This window comes from Acyrthosiphon pisum, chromosome X, assembly GCF_005508785.2.
Source record: "Acyrthosiphon pisum isolate AL4f chromosome X, pea_aphid_22Mar2018_4r6ur, whole genome shotgun sequence".
Lineage (NCBI taxonomy): Eukaryota > Metazoa > Arthropoda > Insecta > Hemiptera > Aphididae > Acyrthosiphon > Acyrthosiphon pisum.
Genome location: NC_042493.1, coordinates 31,583,397 through 31,601,483, shown reverse-complemented (window position 1 = coordinate 31,601,483; position 18,087 = coordinate 31,583,397). Strand labels below are relative to the sequence as shown.

At 27.9% G+C, this 18,087-nt stretch overlaps 2 protein-coding genes across 2 annotated transcripts in view; both read right to left on the bottom strand.

Moving 5' to 3' along the window:
- The window catches only part of LOC100571091 (proton channel OtopLc-like), a 134,955-nt gene that overhangs the window by 39,447 nt on the left and 77,421 nt on the right, over positions 1–18,087 (bottom strand).
- Positions 1–18,087, bottom strand: part of LOC100161577 (collagen alpha-1(IV) chain) — a 48,625-nt gene that overhangs the window by 27,013 nt on the left and 3,525 nt on the right. Inside the window, exons 3-18 of the mRNA XM_001947712.5 lie at positions 14,289–14,456; positions 14,092–14,164; positions 13,693–13,754; positions 11,520–11,547; positions 11,245–11,324; positions 9,961–10,033; positions 7,022–7,099; positions 6,772–6,842; positions 6,588–6,624; positions 5,690–5,838; positions 5,553–5,616; positions 5,267–5,319; positions 5,029–5,074; positions 2,780–2,842; positions 1,367–1,422; positions 922–985 (exon numbers count right to left, since the gene is read on the bottom strand). Of these exons, the coding sequence (XP_001947747.2) occupies positions 922–985; positions 1,367–1,422; positions 2,780–2,842; positions 5,029–5,074; positions 5,267–5,319; positions 5,553–5,616; positions 5,690–5,838; positions 6,588–6,624; positions 6,772–6,842; positions 7,022–7,099; positions 9,961–10,033; positions 11,245–11,324; positions 11,520–11,547; positions 13,693–13,754; positions 14,092–14,164; positions 14,289–14,456 (1,165 nt within the window). The remainder of the gene's footprint in view (positions 1–921; positions 986–1,366; positions 1,423–2,779; positions 2,843–5,028; positions 5,075–5,266; positions 5,320–5,552; positions 5,617–5,689; positions 5,839–6,587; positions 6,625–6,771; positions 6,843–7,021; positions 7,100–9,960; positions 10,034–11,244; positions 11,325–11,519; positions 11,548–13,692; positions 13,755–14,091; positions 14,165–14,288; positions 14,457–18,087) is intronic.

Sequence of the window (18,087 nt, the reverse complement as noted above, 5' to 3'; positions counted from 1 at the left end):
TTGTCAAACGTATCGATTGATATAGGTAGTGAAGCGATAAAAATTCTGAAAAATGATTTGAAATTGCCGTCAAGTCTACTTGAGATCGGTCAGTCCACATATTTTATATTATCCCACAAAATCTTAAAATTATTTTATTATTAAAGAGTAATTAAAAAAAATTCATATTTCTTCTTCTGGAGAAGTGTAAATCAAAAAATCAAGACTGACCGACCTCAAGTAGACTTGATGACAATTTAAAATCTGTTTTGAGAATTCTTATCGCTTCACTATATCAATCGGTACGATTGACAAAAAACACGTCTAAATTCTTATGTTGCGCGTGTGTTAGACAAAGACAGGAAATTACCACCACAAATCCCCTTAATTGTATTGAATTAAAAAATATGATGTCTACTTTAAAATATCATAAAAAATATTTACTGTATGGAAAAACTATACATAAACTATAAAAATGTCCCTACTAGAATAGTTTTAAGTTGGCAGTAAGTATTTAGGAAATCTAATTAAACATTTTAAACATATTTTTCGTTTTTATAATTGTTTTAATTAATGAAATTTGTTATAATAACATTTTTGTTATTAACTTTTAAAGTATTTACATACTAATTTAATTAGTTGATATAATTGTAAACCAATAAACTATAACTTATTTTAACTTTTAATATAATGTTTTTAATTTATGGGGTAAATTAAATCATTTAAAATTCGATGCTAAACTTTGTACACAATGATAAATTAAAATTTAGTTAGTTACTCTTCCAAACTATACATAAATATTTACAAAAAATGTATGCATATTTGTGTACTCAGATGTACTGTATTTTGATAGTTTTTGCCTTGTACTCAATCGGGTCGTGAAAAAGTTAAACGGTCAATTTAGTATCAGTCACTTAAAACAACTAAAATAAATAAACTTACCTGTAGGTCCAGGGTATCCTCGCGGTCCTTGAGGTCCAGGCAGACCTGGTCTGCCTTTTCCACCCTAAATACAATATTTAATTATTTCAAAATGTAATTTGTTGTACTATCATAATATACTCTTAGGTATAGCTTGTAATTTATGAGTTTATGACCAATGAGCAATTTCTAGGTTTCTGTACTCTATTCAGGATAAGAGCGGTACCCGGCAGCGGTCAGATGCTTCTTCCACCAAGTCAACCACCAGGTCATCCACGCCCTTGTGCAAAATTCGACCGCCTGGTTCCTTTCTTATTCTGAATAGAGTATATTATTATAGTAGTCTATGTTTTTTTTTCAAACTCATAACATAAAAATATATTAGAATTTGAAATACTAGTTGAATCAAAAATAATATTTAAAAATATTCTTGTTTTAGTCAAATATTATCTAAAAACAAATATACCCCTGGTTGTCCTGGAGGTCCTCGTAACCCAGCTGCTCCTGGTGCACCATCCAATCCTAAACAAAAAAATTAGAAACAATGATAATATAAAAATATTATAAAAGATTTTTTTCACAAATGAATTATCTTAATATAGATTTGCTCCATAGTTTAATTTTTTATATTCATCATTAAACTTAACAAACTTGTTACACAAATATAATACAATTACTATTTTACAAATAATTTGTAATATTGTAATATATTTTTATTATAATGGGGATATAAGATTTTTAATAGAAACTTATAAAGAAGATTGTTGACTGGTGTTGTAGATTCATGTGATTTATTAAAACAATTAATATTACAAAAATGTATCAGAAAATAATGTTTAATGGCGGATCAAGTTGTCTATAAAAAAAAGTTATATTATTTTTTTTCTTTTTATATGGATTATTAAAATGGTACTATTCTAAATAAAATATAAATTAAAAATTGGAGATGAGAATACTAAGATGGATTTTCTGTGTTACTAAGGAGGAAATAATGAGTAATTAATTAATTAAGGTTAGTGTATTAGTGGCACTAATTACAGAAAAATTTAAGGAGAATATGTCTAATAATAATCCGACAATGTGCGATAGCATATCAAGTAGGCATTGAGCGAAAATTTGATTGTATGCATGCTTGATCTGCCCGATTACCAATGTCAACCAATATACAAATAAAATACTAATTTCTACTAATTATTATTTCTCTTAAAAGTTATAACCAATAGCAACCATTTATAAACAAAAATATTTATTAGAAATCTCAAAGTCCCTGTTTGAGCACCTCCCTGGATAGGGCCTACCAGGTCTAATTGTCAATCTAAATCATTCAGACACACTCAACACTACACAAACAATTTCATCGAAATCGGTCTAGCCGTTTAGGAATGCATAAAGGACATTATTAAAATCAGTCCAGTAGTTTTTGAGTTTATTCGTTACAAATATACAAAATTAATATAGATAAAGATTAGGGATTATGGATTAGGGATAGGGATTAGGAATTATTAATTGTCTTGAACCCTTTCTCATATACGTTCCAAATAAATTCCATAAAATTCAAGAGATGTCCTGCCAATATTTGAATGATATCGTGTATCTAATAAATTTGATTATTATTAATTTAAGGAGTCTTGAAATACTTTATAGAATTAAATAAGTTTTGTATTATAGGTACCTATGTAATGTTATAGTATTGTAAATATCTTATCGAAATGTATTAATTATATTTATATAGTGTAGGTATCATGATGTACGTGTTACTATTTTTTAAGACTTAGATGCTTAAATTGTAATAGGTTTATTTGTGTATAGCCGTACTTGAGTATACCGAATATAATAAATAAATTATTATTATTACGCAATTTACTGTAATATTACAAACCTGGTTCTCCTTTAAGCCCTGGTCGTCCTGGTAATCCATTCAAGCCATCGTTTCCTCGATCACCTAAACAAAAATAAAATATAATAAATACTTACATAATAATTTTAATTTCAGATTCTGAGTAGGTAGAACAAGGAATGTATTGGTTTTACAATAAAATATATTAGGTTGTGATATCTAGTTTTTTTTTAAAAGTTTTATAACGGTTGTGTCATCATCTTTTTTAGCAGAACAAATGCTTCGATTTTCCAGATTGTAGTTTTTAATAGCGAATTAGATCTAGTAGATAACATTTATATTTTAGGTGTACAAGAGTTAAAAATGTACCTTTAGTACTTTTCAAAATAACAGAGAAACACAAAAAAAATAAAGGATAAACGAGAGACGTAGTACTCAAATAGTATTTAACAAATTCATTTTGTGCAACTCAATAACAAAAAACTGTAGGCGCTTGATATTTTCATTAAATATTTTTATTAGAATTGTCCACACATGTTATAATTTTCAAAATATTGAATCTTTTTGTGTTGTTTATTGAGAATTTTGATTTTTTATTTGTTTTAGTTTTTTTTTTACATATATTGATCAAACAAGCTGGGCAATGGAAATTTATCACACTCATTGTAGTGACTACTTAATAACGATGATACTTTTCACTCCTACAGTAAATCAGAGTGCTTACCTACTTTCCCTATTTATTTGTTTTATTTAAGTTGATATAATTATTGGATTTTGATACAACTACCTACTAACAGGTTACAAGAAGATATATATTTTATTCTTTCTTTCTTTCATCTATAGCTTTTAAAAATATTTAAATTACATAAATCATAAAAAAAAATTAATAATTTCTATGTGCATTAAAATATACAAAATTAGACGTATATTTAGTTCTATATGCCACAATTTATTATTATACTATTTAAATTATTCTACGGCACCTACATCAGTACGTAATGACTTATTAGTTTATAACAATAGTACGTACATAATATAATATTAGATTGTTATAATAATGTAATATACATATGTGATGTTTTTGAAAAAATTACTTTTACCAACCAAATTTAGATATAATATCATTGTATAAGAAAAACGGTCAGCCAGCCTATGATATTACTAAGTATATTTGATGATATTATTGTGAATAAAGTAATTTATATAATAAGTAACCTATTTACGTAGAACCTTGTTTTAAATTCGCAATTCTTAGCTATACAATTTTTATAAATTTTTAACTATAAAATAATAATAAAATGTTCATGTATCTACAGTTATTCGTTTTTGAATATCAATAAAATAACAAAACCGCTACATGAGAAAGCGAGTGAATATACAATATTGTAAAAATATGAATTTCAAACGCTCATAAAAATTTAATTTGATTTGCTTATAAACATTTTTTTTTTTTTTGATAAAAGTAGACAAACTTATGAGGAATCTTGAATTACATTTTCAAATCTTAGAATAAAAAGAAAAATTTGTATGAATTTTCAACTCAAAATAATTTGCTAATTTTCGTGATTTTTCCGTATTTTGTCAAGATTTGAACTTTAAATGCTTATAAATAAAAACCGTGACTAAGGATTTTGAATATTTTTCAAATGTCATTGTAATAATATAGTAGAAGCCTTGTATTTAATTGCCAAGCTTTTTTACACAACAAATAACATTTTATTAACATTCATAGAAAAAAAAACTGAAAAAATTGAAAACTGAAAATGTCCGTAACCAGTTCAAAAGAAATCCAAATATTTTTCAGTATTTATCATATATAGCTAATATGCTAATATAAACAACCAGTGAAATTTTTAAGTATCTACGGTCATTTGTTTTAGAGTTAGGTACGCCAAAAACCAAAATCAATTTTGTCAAAAACCTATATAGCGTAAAAATTCCCAGTTTTCCTTAATTTTTTTTGTTTGTCACGGTTTTTTTGAACACTAATGGGAATATTTTGACCTCCCAATGCACCAACTAAATTCACTTTTCCATCGTACAAGATACTGGAGGTTAAAATCGAAGCATTATTTCGACTACTTCTCGTGTACACAAATTAAAAAAAGTTAAAATTAAAAAAAAAAAACATCGTTGTAAAATAAATACATTCATCGCCCAGCACAGAATTTAAAATAATACAAATAACTAATGTATTCTTCTAAAAAGTTTGTTACTTAACAAATATCAAAAGTATAGATTGAATTTTGTATTTAGATATTTCAGTAGAGAATGCTAATTTGATAAATTACCTTTTTGTCCTGCAGGTCCTGCAGGTCCATGGTTGCCATCACGACCCTAAAAAATAAAGTTAAATATTAATACAGATGATTTTTGTTTTTAATTTATATTTTCTATTTTTATAGATTACATGTCTTTTTCAAATAAATAAAAAGAATTTATAAAAATTATAGTCAATTTCATTTTAAATGTTTTAAAATTCCACTTAAAAATAGGGTTAAGTTTCTTTGGATAAAAATGTTTAGTTACTCTTGGTCCTGCAGTTCCGACTAAGCCCTTTTCTCCTTTTTCACCAACATCACCTGGAATATAAATTCATATCCTATAATTAATTTGAATTATAGGTAGGTACCTATATTGTATCTTAATATAATAACACAAATTCAATTTTTAAAAGAAATTTTAACTTTGCTTTACTGTGTTAAACCTTTTTATAAGTATGCTAGTAACAAAAAAATAAATTAACTAAATTAATTTTTATATAAATGACCATGTTTATATTTATACTTAAATATGATTATGATATAATATGTACCTGGGTTTCCTGGATCACCAATCATTCCTGGTTCTCCTTTTATCCCAGGCTCGCCATCTTGACCCTAGTTCATACAAATTATAGATCAAGTTGTTTATCTATCTATTTTTCAACACTAAATAAAACTAGATACCTACCGGATATCCCTTTTCACCAGGTTCACCAGCTGGTCCTGCAACTGTTGTATTGTTGTTGTCCAAACGTAGATAAGGTGGTCCTGGTGGTCCACGTTCTCCTTTATTTCCTTTTTCACCTCGACTTCCTTCATACCCAAGACCCATATTTCCTGAATTTTAAACAAAAACATATTAGGTAATTAATATACCATAGTTTAGCCATATATTTTATCCTTGTACACGTCATCCACTCTTAAGTATCAAGTCACTACTATATTTACTTCTCTACCAGTCTCCTTTAAAATTTAAAACGATAAAAGGTACCTCAATTGAACATTTAAAATGATTCGGAATACAAAAATAACAGTATTAACTGGTACAAATGCAGACACATGCTATGAGTGGAGGGACTGGAACCTTTTGAATTTATGGATATCAGTTCCGGTACTGGTTATCCAAAAATTAAATAACTATTCTGGTTCGGTTCTGGTTTTTTGATAAAAAAAAATAAAGGTATCGGTTCCAAATAATTTTGGTACCAGTTCCAGATAATTTAGGTACTGAAAAGTATAACTTTAAATACCTATCCGGAATTTGGGCTTAATTAATAGTATGAGAAATATTAGAAAACTCATATAATCATACATAGTTTATACTCTAAACATTTATAATACCATTAAATTATGATAAATACAATAATTTTATTTTTTAATCTAAAAGAACCTATTTAATTTAAATATTCTGGTCCGATTCCGGTACTTAATTTATTAAAAATGTTTCGGTTCCAGTTCTTAATATTTTAATGGTTCTGGATCCAGAAGCCAGTTTTTTTAGGTTCGGTTCCAGTCTTTAGTTGAGATATTATGCAACTATTTTTGTTTAATTTCCAGTTTAAGCAAACATTTTCAATAATACATACCCTTTTCTCCTTTTAGGCCTGGAACTCCACGATTTCCCTGTACAAATTATAATATTTATATCAATAATTCATTATTAATTAATACAATTTTATTTTACGTATGATATAGGTAAAATATTAGTGTATAAAATAATTAGTTTTTTTATGTAGGTACAGTTAATAGTTGAGAATTAATTTGATTTACTTTTATTCCCATTTCTCCTATTTGCCCAACAGGACCTTGTATCCCTTGGATCCCGGGATTTCCAGGTAATCCTGAAAAAATTGTAATTATTGTGTTATTATAAATCATTATAATTCTATATTTATTTTTAGACATCAATGGAATTATTAGGTCAGGCACATAATATTTATATTAACATTTAACATATTATAAAGGGCTTATAATGATTAATTTATTAATTATTTGTATTGTTAAACCATTTTACTCTTACCTCGATCTCCATCCAAACCAGGCTCTCCTTTTTGACCTTTGTTGTGTATCGATATTAGGGCAGGTTCTCCTTTTAGACCTTTAAAAACATATATTTGGTATAATGTTTAATCTAAAACTAAATAAAGCTGACAATATTAATGACTAAATATGTAGATAGAAAGTACATCTTAGAATAGATTTGTTTATACCTATACAATTTCTAAATGTAATTTAAAAATATAAATACAAAACATGTTTAATTAAAAACAGAATTAGTTAAGCTGTGTTAAAATTTTGGATTGACACATAAGAACATTTGAGTAAAAAATATCAGTAAATACCGTATTATTCTGTTTATGTTTCAAGCAAAAATGAAATTTTCTTTAAATAAAGTTTAGTGTATCTAAATGAAAGTTTGTAAAATCCTATAGGACATGTTGACAATATTTTGTTCAAATTTAATGCTGAAATAAGATACCTGATATTGCATATTTTCAATGATTAGGTGTAGTGCGCTCATTGTGACGACGCTACAGTAGCACATTACTTTATTTGTAGCGATTAACACCTATTGTAGGAAAATACTATACCACGCTAGAAATTTACGGTTAAGGTAGCGCATATTATCATTATTTTGTCACTACCTATAACGTATTTTATAAATTAAATTATTATGATAATTGATAACTAAATGACTATATAACTAATTAAGTAGGTATTTATTTACTTTAATTATTAATATTATAATGATGATAAGTGTGTTAGTAAATTTATCGGGTTGGATCCACAATCAACTTCCATACAGTAACCAAATATCAAATCAGTACAAACTAACAACTGGCAATTTTCAATAATAAAAAATTAATAATACAAGTGGACAAGTGCTGTACAGTAGTTTTCGAGCATGTGGTTGTAATGAATGTATTGTATTTTAATTAAATGATAAATCATTGTATACGAAAAACGATTTTGAGCGACGACGTTGCGTTGTGCCAGAAATTTCTCATTTCGATAGAGGAAGTAAAACTTGTTGGGAATCTTCTATTAAAATTACTTAGGTTAGCTATAAAAAGAAAACTTTTATGAATTTTTTACTGGACAATTATTTACAAAATTTGAAAATTCTCTCATGGCTATAAATAGCTCAAAAAGAGTCTAAATAGTTGCATTATATATGGGAAATGGTAATATAAATATTTGATGAAAATGTCAAGAGTCTACAATAATTTGTTTTTGAAACACAAAAACATCTTAAAAATCGATTAATGGGAATTCGATAATTTACCGCTAAATATAAAATATCGTAATTTTTAAGTTATAAGTTACTCATGAAAATTAATGTTCCGTTTCCGTAATTTTTTTTTTGTTATAGGTAGAAAAACTTATGTGAATTCTTGTATTAACAATTTTAATATTAGCTATGATAAACTGTTATGAATTTCCAACTGAAAAATAACTTGCAAAATTTTAAAAATTTCACATGGCTATTAATAACATGTATGCATAATGGTCATCATTACATTTTTTGAAAATTTCGAGTGTCAAGGGTTATTCTTTTTTGAATAACAACAAGATATCAAAAATTGTTAGACGAAAATTCGTTAATTTACGGATGAAAATCCAATATCACATTAATTTTCAATTCAAACGCTCATAAAAAATGAATGATACTTTCCAGTAAGCTTTTTTTTCGCTTAAGGAAAGAAAAATTGTAGTGAAACTCCTATCAAATTTTCTAATGTTAGCTTTGAAAGGAAAAACTTTTATGAATTTCCAACTGAAAAATAGGTAATTTGAAAATTTTTGAAATGTTGATGAATATTATTAAAATTTGAACGTTAAATGCATATAAAAAAAATAATAGTTAAATATGGCATTAATATCTATGTATCTTTAATATTTTTAACTTACGTTGATAAAACTTATAAGGAACCTTGCATTAAATTTTCAAGCTCTTTTACTAAGTGAAACATTTTTAATCGAGAACATTTTTAAAAATAATCAACAAATTTCGAAAAATTTCTCAAGACTATAACTAGGTCAAAAAGAGACAAAATATTTCAAAAATGTCACCATTCATTAAAAATGCTAATGTAAATATTTTTTGGAAACTTTAAAGGTACGGTTATTAATTTTTGAGTTACACAAAAAAAATAAGATTTTTTTAAAAAATTGGTTTTGCGTAAAAATTGTCACATTTTTTCACTTTTTATTTTGTTTTTTACTACGCTTTCTAAAACTACTTGGAGTTTCCAATTACGAACCCCTATAAGTACCAACTGGATTTACTTTTCTATCAGAAATTATGCTGATCTCGAAAATTGGAATATTTTTACTTTCCAAAATGTTGATGACAGACAGAAAAAAACACACATCCAGCTTAGAATCTAAAATTTAGTGAAAAAGTAGCGTACTACATTTAAACAATAGCGATAGAAGTTGTGCACTTAATTTTTTTAAAAGTAGCTTGGTATCGTTATCGCTAATTTTTTGAGGTGGGTTGCTATGGTGTTAGCGTGCTACAAAAAAATACTTGCATTCCAACCACTGTATATTTTCTTGTTTAACAAACTAATGAAATCACAAAAAAAAATTATTTTGGATTTTTGGATTTTAGGAACATTTATTATGGCAGTTATATTTAAAAATTAAAATAATAACAGAAATATAATTATACTACCAAATACGGGTGTCTATTACTTCTCATAAAAATATGTATTATCTTATTATATATTTTTGTTAGCTACTTGTTATTAAACAACCCTACATTTGATTTCCTAAATTATATAATTTAAGCTTATTAAACTATCAAGCTTGATAGGAAGTAATTATAATTTAACATATTTTTATTGCAGAAATACTTAAACGTCTTAAACCTCTTACAAATCTTATTTTTTATCATTTGTAATAAGTAAAAATGTTCAAAGTTTATATAGGTACCTATTTAAAAATACGAACCTTTTTCACCGGTTATTCCTTGATACCCACGAGGTCCAATAGCTCCTGGTAATCCCGGAAGGCCTGGATTTCCCTGCCAAATAGATACGAATTTGTTAAATCTTTATCATTATAATATTATAAATTAAAATGCATTTTATTGTTATTTATTTGTTTTTAGTTGTTTCGTATATTGCGTAAGTTATTTACCATATTAGTATGAATAATGGACTTGGATTGTATACTAATCCTAATAACATGGTATATATAAGTAACAATGTATATACTATATAACATATATTTATTATTTAAATATATAACGAATATTTAGTACATTAATAGAATTGGAATCGCACTATAACATTATACAGGTGTCACGCGCAAGCCCGGATTAAGACAATTTTGGGCCCGTGGCCAAATAATAATAATATAATATCTGCATTATCCATATATTAAAGGAAACATAGGTACTACCAACCAAGGGCCCCTATTGTTCGATATCCGTTGTGGGCCCGGGTCTATGGCTCCCCTGCTCCCCTTAATCTAGGAATGGTAACGCATAGGGCTTTAAGGTACGAGTGCATAGCAGGCACCTATAGTAGCCTAGTACACACATTATGGCATATAACAGCTTCAAAACGTATTGAGCTGAATTGAATGCCAACAATCAAAAATGGGAGTTATCATTAAGTAAGCAGTACTATTCAAAACGAAAATATAAATATATAATAATATTTTTCTATACATTTAAAACAAAATAATATCATGTTGAAGTCTTTATTTTTTAGAATTCGCATTTAGAGTTAAACTTTGCAATTAGAAATTTATATAGGTATTATGTATATATATATATAGCTATACTTTCCTATTAATTTTTAAATATTTTTAATTCAAATTCATATATTTTAAAGGATATAACAAAAAGGAAATCTTGGCCTGGTATGCCGTGATTATTAGCCACAGTCACTAATGTGTATTGAGGTCAAGCATCGCCTAGGTATAGCTCCCGGATGGGTGACCATCCAGGTTTATATAATAACTATAGTGATTTTCCCCACATACAAAACCAACCGTAGATAACCCTACTACAAAATTCCATAGTTGCCGATGCTTAAGTTCAATAAAAAAAACTAGAAATCGACAATTTAAAGTACCAGTGTAACCTATAACCTGGTATAAATCATATTAAATCTCCATATTAAACTTCAATCGACATTTCTAAACAGATTAATTTCTTATAAACTATAGAATAATTATTTTTTTGATTTCAATATTTTTGAAGTAAGAAGAATACATTATACATACATCTGTTCCATTACATCCATCTAAGCCAGGGATACCTGGTATTCCTTGCGGGCCCATTTGTCCAGGTACTCCACTAACACCTGAACAAACAAAAAAAATGTATTGATCAGACAAATATTACATATAAGTATATTTATTTTAAAACAATTTTCCTTACATAATAAAATTTAAATGGATAGGTACCATATTTAATCAATATTTTAAGGTATTATATCATACTAGTAATGTAGATACCTTCACTTATATTATGACTTATGAGCATTATTTATAATTACCTGGGAAACCTGGAATGCCCGTTTTGCCCTAAAAACAAAATATACTTCATTAAAACAAAAGTAAATGACTAAAAACATGTATTACCAACCATATATACCTAAATGTTTTTTTTTTTACTTTCACTTTAATATAATTCTATTCAAATAAAACACTCGTATGTCTTGTCTCGCTAGCTTCAATATAAAATTGAATTGATCTATTAAGTACATAACATTATTGTCACCAAACATACAAATAATTTGTGATAATACGTAATATTTTCGATACCTATTTTAATTTATAAGCTATATTTAGGAGTAGGTATGTAAAATATTGCAATCACTCAATTCAAAATATAAATATCGTAAGAAAACCACAAACAGAGATAATTGTCTTAACTTTAAACTTAAAAAATATCAATTTACTTAAAAGGATCAAAAGTAAAAATGTCCAGTACTTTTCAAAGAATCTACCCAGGAAAAACAAAAAACCGATTGCAATGAAACATTTGTGGCAAAATTTAGGCACCTAAGAAAGTCTTGAAAAATTTTACCTATGTATCATGCATGTGTATGATAATATTGCATGATAGGTTTTGTAATGCGTAACAAAAAGTCATAAACCATAATAAAAATACTGTCAACAATATTTAAATTGAAACGATTTAATATGCTTCGCAAACGAAAATCATTGATTTGTCGGTTAGGAAAAAACGCGGAAAAAACAGTAAACTCGAGCCTCTGTATCAGATGAGCAAAATTAAGAAACATTAGTTGCCGCTCGAGAACCCAGAGCACAATCCCGTTTGCGAGAAATAGACGACTAACATGATAATAGGCTGGCAAGTGGCAGATATGGGAAATTGCAAACACGGGTGACTCAAGCTCGTTTGACTAAAGGCCTCGGAACAGCGAAGAGCCAGAATGAAGAGCAAAGGTTTTAAAAATGATTTAATTTACTGCCAAAATTGAGAATTAATCATTTTCTAGAGCCACAAATTTTGAAAACTCACCATCTGTAGTGCATTTTAAAAACAGTAGTTATTGTGATTATTATATTTAAATACGCTATATCTTATATCTGAGTTCAAACTTCCATGTTTAATGAAAACAATACAAATATATAATTAAAACGCACACTTGATCATATTTAAAATTATATTTATTAAAGTTCAAACATCAATCACTAATCTGAATCATATTCAAAAGTATTTTTATTAAAATTAAATTATAACGTATCTAATGTGAAGGATGAACCTGATGCTCTTTAGCGAGTTTGTTAATCAGGCTCGAATTTACTTAAAAACAGACTAATTAGAATTATGTGGACATTTAGTCAGTATTTAATTTTAAGTATAAGTACATAATTGTTTGATTTTTTAACCACCTATAGCACCTCTAGTCCACTTCAATGCACTCAAAATGTCTCCGGGTCTTTTACCAAAGGAGGTTTCCAATGCCCACAGTAGGGCACTATCACCCAATTTGAGAAAGACTGTGTAGACCCACTTAAGACGAACGAAAGAAACGCTTTTAGAAATTCATGGAAATTGAAATATTTTTTATTAAATGGGGACCATTGGTTACAGAATCTGATTATTATTATAATATCTAATAGCAGAAATCAATATATTTTTTTTAAATTATATCTTAAAAAAATTAATATGAAAGTTTAAAATGATTATTCTGTATGTTTGTTGCCTATATACTTAAAAACCACTAAACCGATTTTAACAAAAAATTCAGATATTGTTTTTAGAGTTATAAGGAAAGTTTATAGTCAGTAGTTTGTACCACGGTCGCCATATATCGCATACTAAGAGCTATAAAATATGAATTGAGGTAAACCAAAACATTGATACACCAATTTTATAACGCCGTATTTTGTATAAATTGATAATTTTTCCCGAGCGAAGTCGGGTTATGGTTATACAGCTATATCAAAACCACTAGACAATCGATGGCACATTGTATTCAAATCACCGTAGGTTTGATTAAGTAAAAATGACTAATACATAATAATATTATTACATATAATATTGTGGTATGTACATTTTTAAGTTTTGAACACCATTACACCGAATATTAAAAAGCGAATTGAACAATAATGTAAAGTATCTTATTACCAAGGTACAACACTGCATGTATTAATATATTATACTATGAAACTAATAAAATAAAACAAGTACATTACCCTGTCTCCTTTTGGTCCTCGTACCCCTATGGGACCGGTATCTCCTTTATCACCCACTGGACCTGGACATTAAAACGTGATGATAATTTAATAAATAATCGTTATAACTTATAATATTTGTATTAGAATTTAGAAATTAGAATGTTAAAATGTTATAAGTTTATAAGCAATAACAATTATAGCATATATCTACCTATAATAAAAGTACCTCAACTTTCATATTTCCAATTCAAACACTTTGTTTGAACGTTTTTTTTTTTATGCACAATATAATATTTATTGTATATTTATATATTATATTATATAGGTACTTTTAAGCTATATTAATACATATTAATACAATATGGATTATTTTATAATATAGTATACCTACTTAATTTAAAATGTGCCAATAGTTACCTGGAAGACCTTCAAGTCCTTGATATCCTTGTATTCCTTGAGGACCTGGTAAACCAGTTGAGCCCGGTGGTCCCTTAGTTTAAGGTTAGCAATAAAAAAAGAAAGTTTTAATTTGTATACTATACATAATAATCAGAATATTATATGTATTCATAATATAATATTTATACGGTTATTAAACAATTATTTTAACTTACTCGGCTTCCCTTTTCCGCAAAACATTTTGGTGTACAATTTGTAGAGTTGCCTCTCTGGTTTGAAATGGCATATCTATTGTCACCAGTATATCGTTTTACTTCTTGATCTCCATAATATGGATCATTTAAATTCGTTTGATTTGAATCCTTCCAAGTTGGATTCCATTGCTGAAAAAAATAAACATATATTATGTATTATCGATCATCACTAAAAACGAAATTTGTTTAATATTTTAAATTTTAATGTCACTTTCTATAATATCAATATGGAAGTTGTTTTGAAAGTGACTTATTTTTTAATAAACTATAAAGAATTTAGGAATTTTTTAGGGGAGGGGGGGGTTAAATAAATATTAATACACAGACCAATGGGGATCCCCCCCAATAATAGGTCCCTAACAATTAAACAACGCAATAATAATAAATATATACATGCTTTATTTTAAGAACCTCCCCAAAATTATGATGTTGTTGAATGTTCAGGTTTGTGTGGAACCTAAAATGCCGAACGGATAATGAAAATTATTGGATAAAATAATTCATGGATTATTAGCACACTAGTACATAAAAACCACACACGTGGGCACAGTCAGTTCACCTCAAGTAACGACGACTATACAATGAACTGCTCCACCAACCTCTACCTTGTCAGGTCGCCAAATTATCATTATTATAAATAGTATCAATATTGATATTAAGAGGACGCTACACCCATGTGTGTTATCTCCGTCTTACAAACGCGCAACATACCAAATTTACGCTCAGAAATTTAAGTTTTATACCGTTAGCTTAAAAATTAGAGTGAATCGACCTATTATGAAACTTGATGGTAAAAATATTATTTGCTTTTTGTTGGAAGTTTTTTTACGATAATTCAGTTTTTAAGTGAGTTAAGAGCATTTTTAATTTACAATTATTATACACGCATAACTCACTTAAAAATTGAATTATCTGTCGTAAAAAAACTTCGAACAACACACAGATAATGTTCTTAACATCAAGTTTCGGATACCACAGATTTCTATATAGTACTAGATAGCGAACTCCAACCATGAATTGAAGTTTCAAGGTCGGTCGGTTGGCAATTGTATGGTATTTTATGGCAAAATAGATTAATTATGATTTATTTTATTTTATTTTGAAATGTATTTTATTATTTCTAAAACTTTAGTTTTAAGAAAAAAAAATATATATTTTATATAAATCATTTTACATTTACTATTTTATTTTTCTATTAAAAACGATATTATTCCTAACAAATTTTGTATATTAAATTAAATGTTTTGCCAACCGACAAAATAGCGGCCGTCCACAGCTGAGCTTCACTGGGCTTACAAGTCTTGTAACAATGCAAATTGTATTGTAGTTTCTTATCTAGTGTAGTATAGAAGTCTGTGGTTGTCTCCGTCTTACAAGTGTACAACATAGCAAAAACTGTTTTCCGCGGGACAACCAAGGCTGGGCATGAATAAGTTAAAAGTTAAAAAATATCATTAACTTGCGTAGCCTTGGGGACAATTTTACTCCCTCTGTATTTATAGTACAATTACCATAATTCACAAAACGCATAGAGAAGAACTTTATCTGTTTCGAAGCTAGTGTTTTTATATTTATTTAATAGCACTAACCAATCATTTTTAATAATGCTATAGCACCCCCTTGGCATGTTGCATCCCGGAAAACAAATACTCTACACAACATGTATATTGTATTTTTCAGTAGGCTGGGGACATTTCTAAAAAAATTAGTATCTACCAAAAAAAAAATTCATAGATAGTTTTTCCCTAACACTGAAAGGCTAGAAACGCTGCCCTAAACAATATATTGAGGAACAAATTCACTTTAGCTACCTAGAATTATTTTTGAATTATTTTTTCTCTTGAAACATACGTATTTCCACAAGTTAAGAACGAAGGTGAAAAAATAATTGGCGGGAATCATTATTTTGGAAGTATTATATCCTTGAATTTATCCACAGTTTGCGATTTTACGTTTATATGCATGCGCACAATACTGTACTTACATTAGGTAGTGCTACGCACAGCGCCTAAAACAAATTTTGATTTTTTTAACGTATCTACTTATGTAGTTAACCATGCGAAAACGATGGTAAAGTCAGAATTTAGCGGTCAGACTTAGTTATACATAATTTAAATTATTGTATTTTCATATACAGCCAGCGTGTTAATACTTGCTTGCTGTGGTCACTCGGACAATTAAAATCGAAAATATCCCTCGACTTATTATATGTAAGACCCCATGAATGACTTCAAATAGCTAAAACTTCATAACTAAGTTCGATCGGAAAATTCTAACTTCACTATCGTTTTCAGCATGCTTGACTACATATGTTAAATCAAACAAATTGAAAAAAGGGTGTCCAGTAAAACATAAATATACCTACTACTGATTTCACTATCACTTTTAACTTGTTAAAATACCTACGTAAAAAAAAATTCAAAATTCTGTATAGGCGCTGGGCGAGACAGTAAAGTATGGTATTGTGCGATGCGTGTAAATACGTAAAATCCCAAATATTGGAGGAATATAACTTCCAAAATAATGATTTCCACAACTTATTTTTGCACCATCATTTTTAACTCATTAAAATACGTGTTTCAAAAAAAAAATATGTAGGGCGTAGCTAAAGTAAATTTATGCCATATTAAATAGTGTTGTTTTTTAAAAGTTGAAATTATAGGTACATTCATTTTGAGATTTAAAAGTATTGCCATCAGTATATATGGAGTATACTGAATACCTGAATATAAGACTAACTTTTGCAACCCCCCCCCCCCCAAAGAAAAAAAAATTAAAAATCATAGATCCGCCACTGCACGTAGCCTATTTCACATCATAGATCCCAATAAAATTGCAATCGAACATTAATAAGTAAATAAATGATAATTTTTTTAAGAAATTTCGCATTTGATATATTAGATTTTTTTCGCGATATATTTGTTATATTAGAAGTTAGACCACCAAATATATATATTACGTATGTATGATTCAATGTTTTTACTTGCAATGAATATATATAAAGTTGTTTTTATGGACTGAATGGTGAAAACGTTTCAGGTTATATTGGACTCCAATTTTAAAAAATAAATCTCTACTTTAGAAGTTATAATGAACTTGTATTACAAATATTTGAGTATTGAAAATTATTAGAAATATTTTAGCTTAATTAAACATCAGAGTCCTTGAATAAATAAAGATTTCTCAATCAAATTAAAAAAAAAATGTTTGACTACCTATATTGTATATAATTTATTGATTTTTATTTCCATTTTAAATAGGTATCATGATTGGATATGGTTAAAAATTAACCCTATAGATAAGTACCCATTCAAAAAACGATGTGATCACGAAAATAAATCTGAGAGAATTATAAATGCCGGAGAAGGAACGATAGAAATTATCCATAGTAGTTACCTATATAATATATATTTTTTTTTATCAATTAGCCCGGCAACTATTTTTATTAGCTATTTGTTTGTTTGTAGGGGAGGGTACTGTAGGTTGGTACACATGTGTGTTTTGGTTTTTGACCGAATTTCAAATTAGGCACCCGTAGGTTTCTGCCATGCCTGATTGGAGGATGTCGGTCTCTCTCTCTAGACAGTTGCCTGCCCAGAGAGAAAAAGCCGCCTGTGGTCGAGATTCGAACCGGCGACGGTACGCGTCGGAACCGACACCGTAGTCCGCTCAGCCACTCCTTCCCCCTATATTATATTATAATAATACCTGTAATGTTACAAATATACAACATAAACAATTTACGTTAAGCAAAACCAAC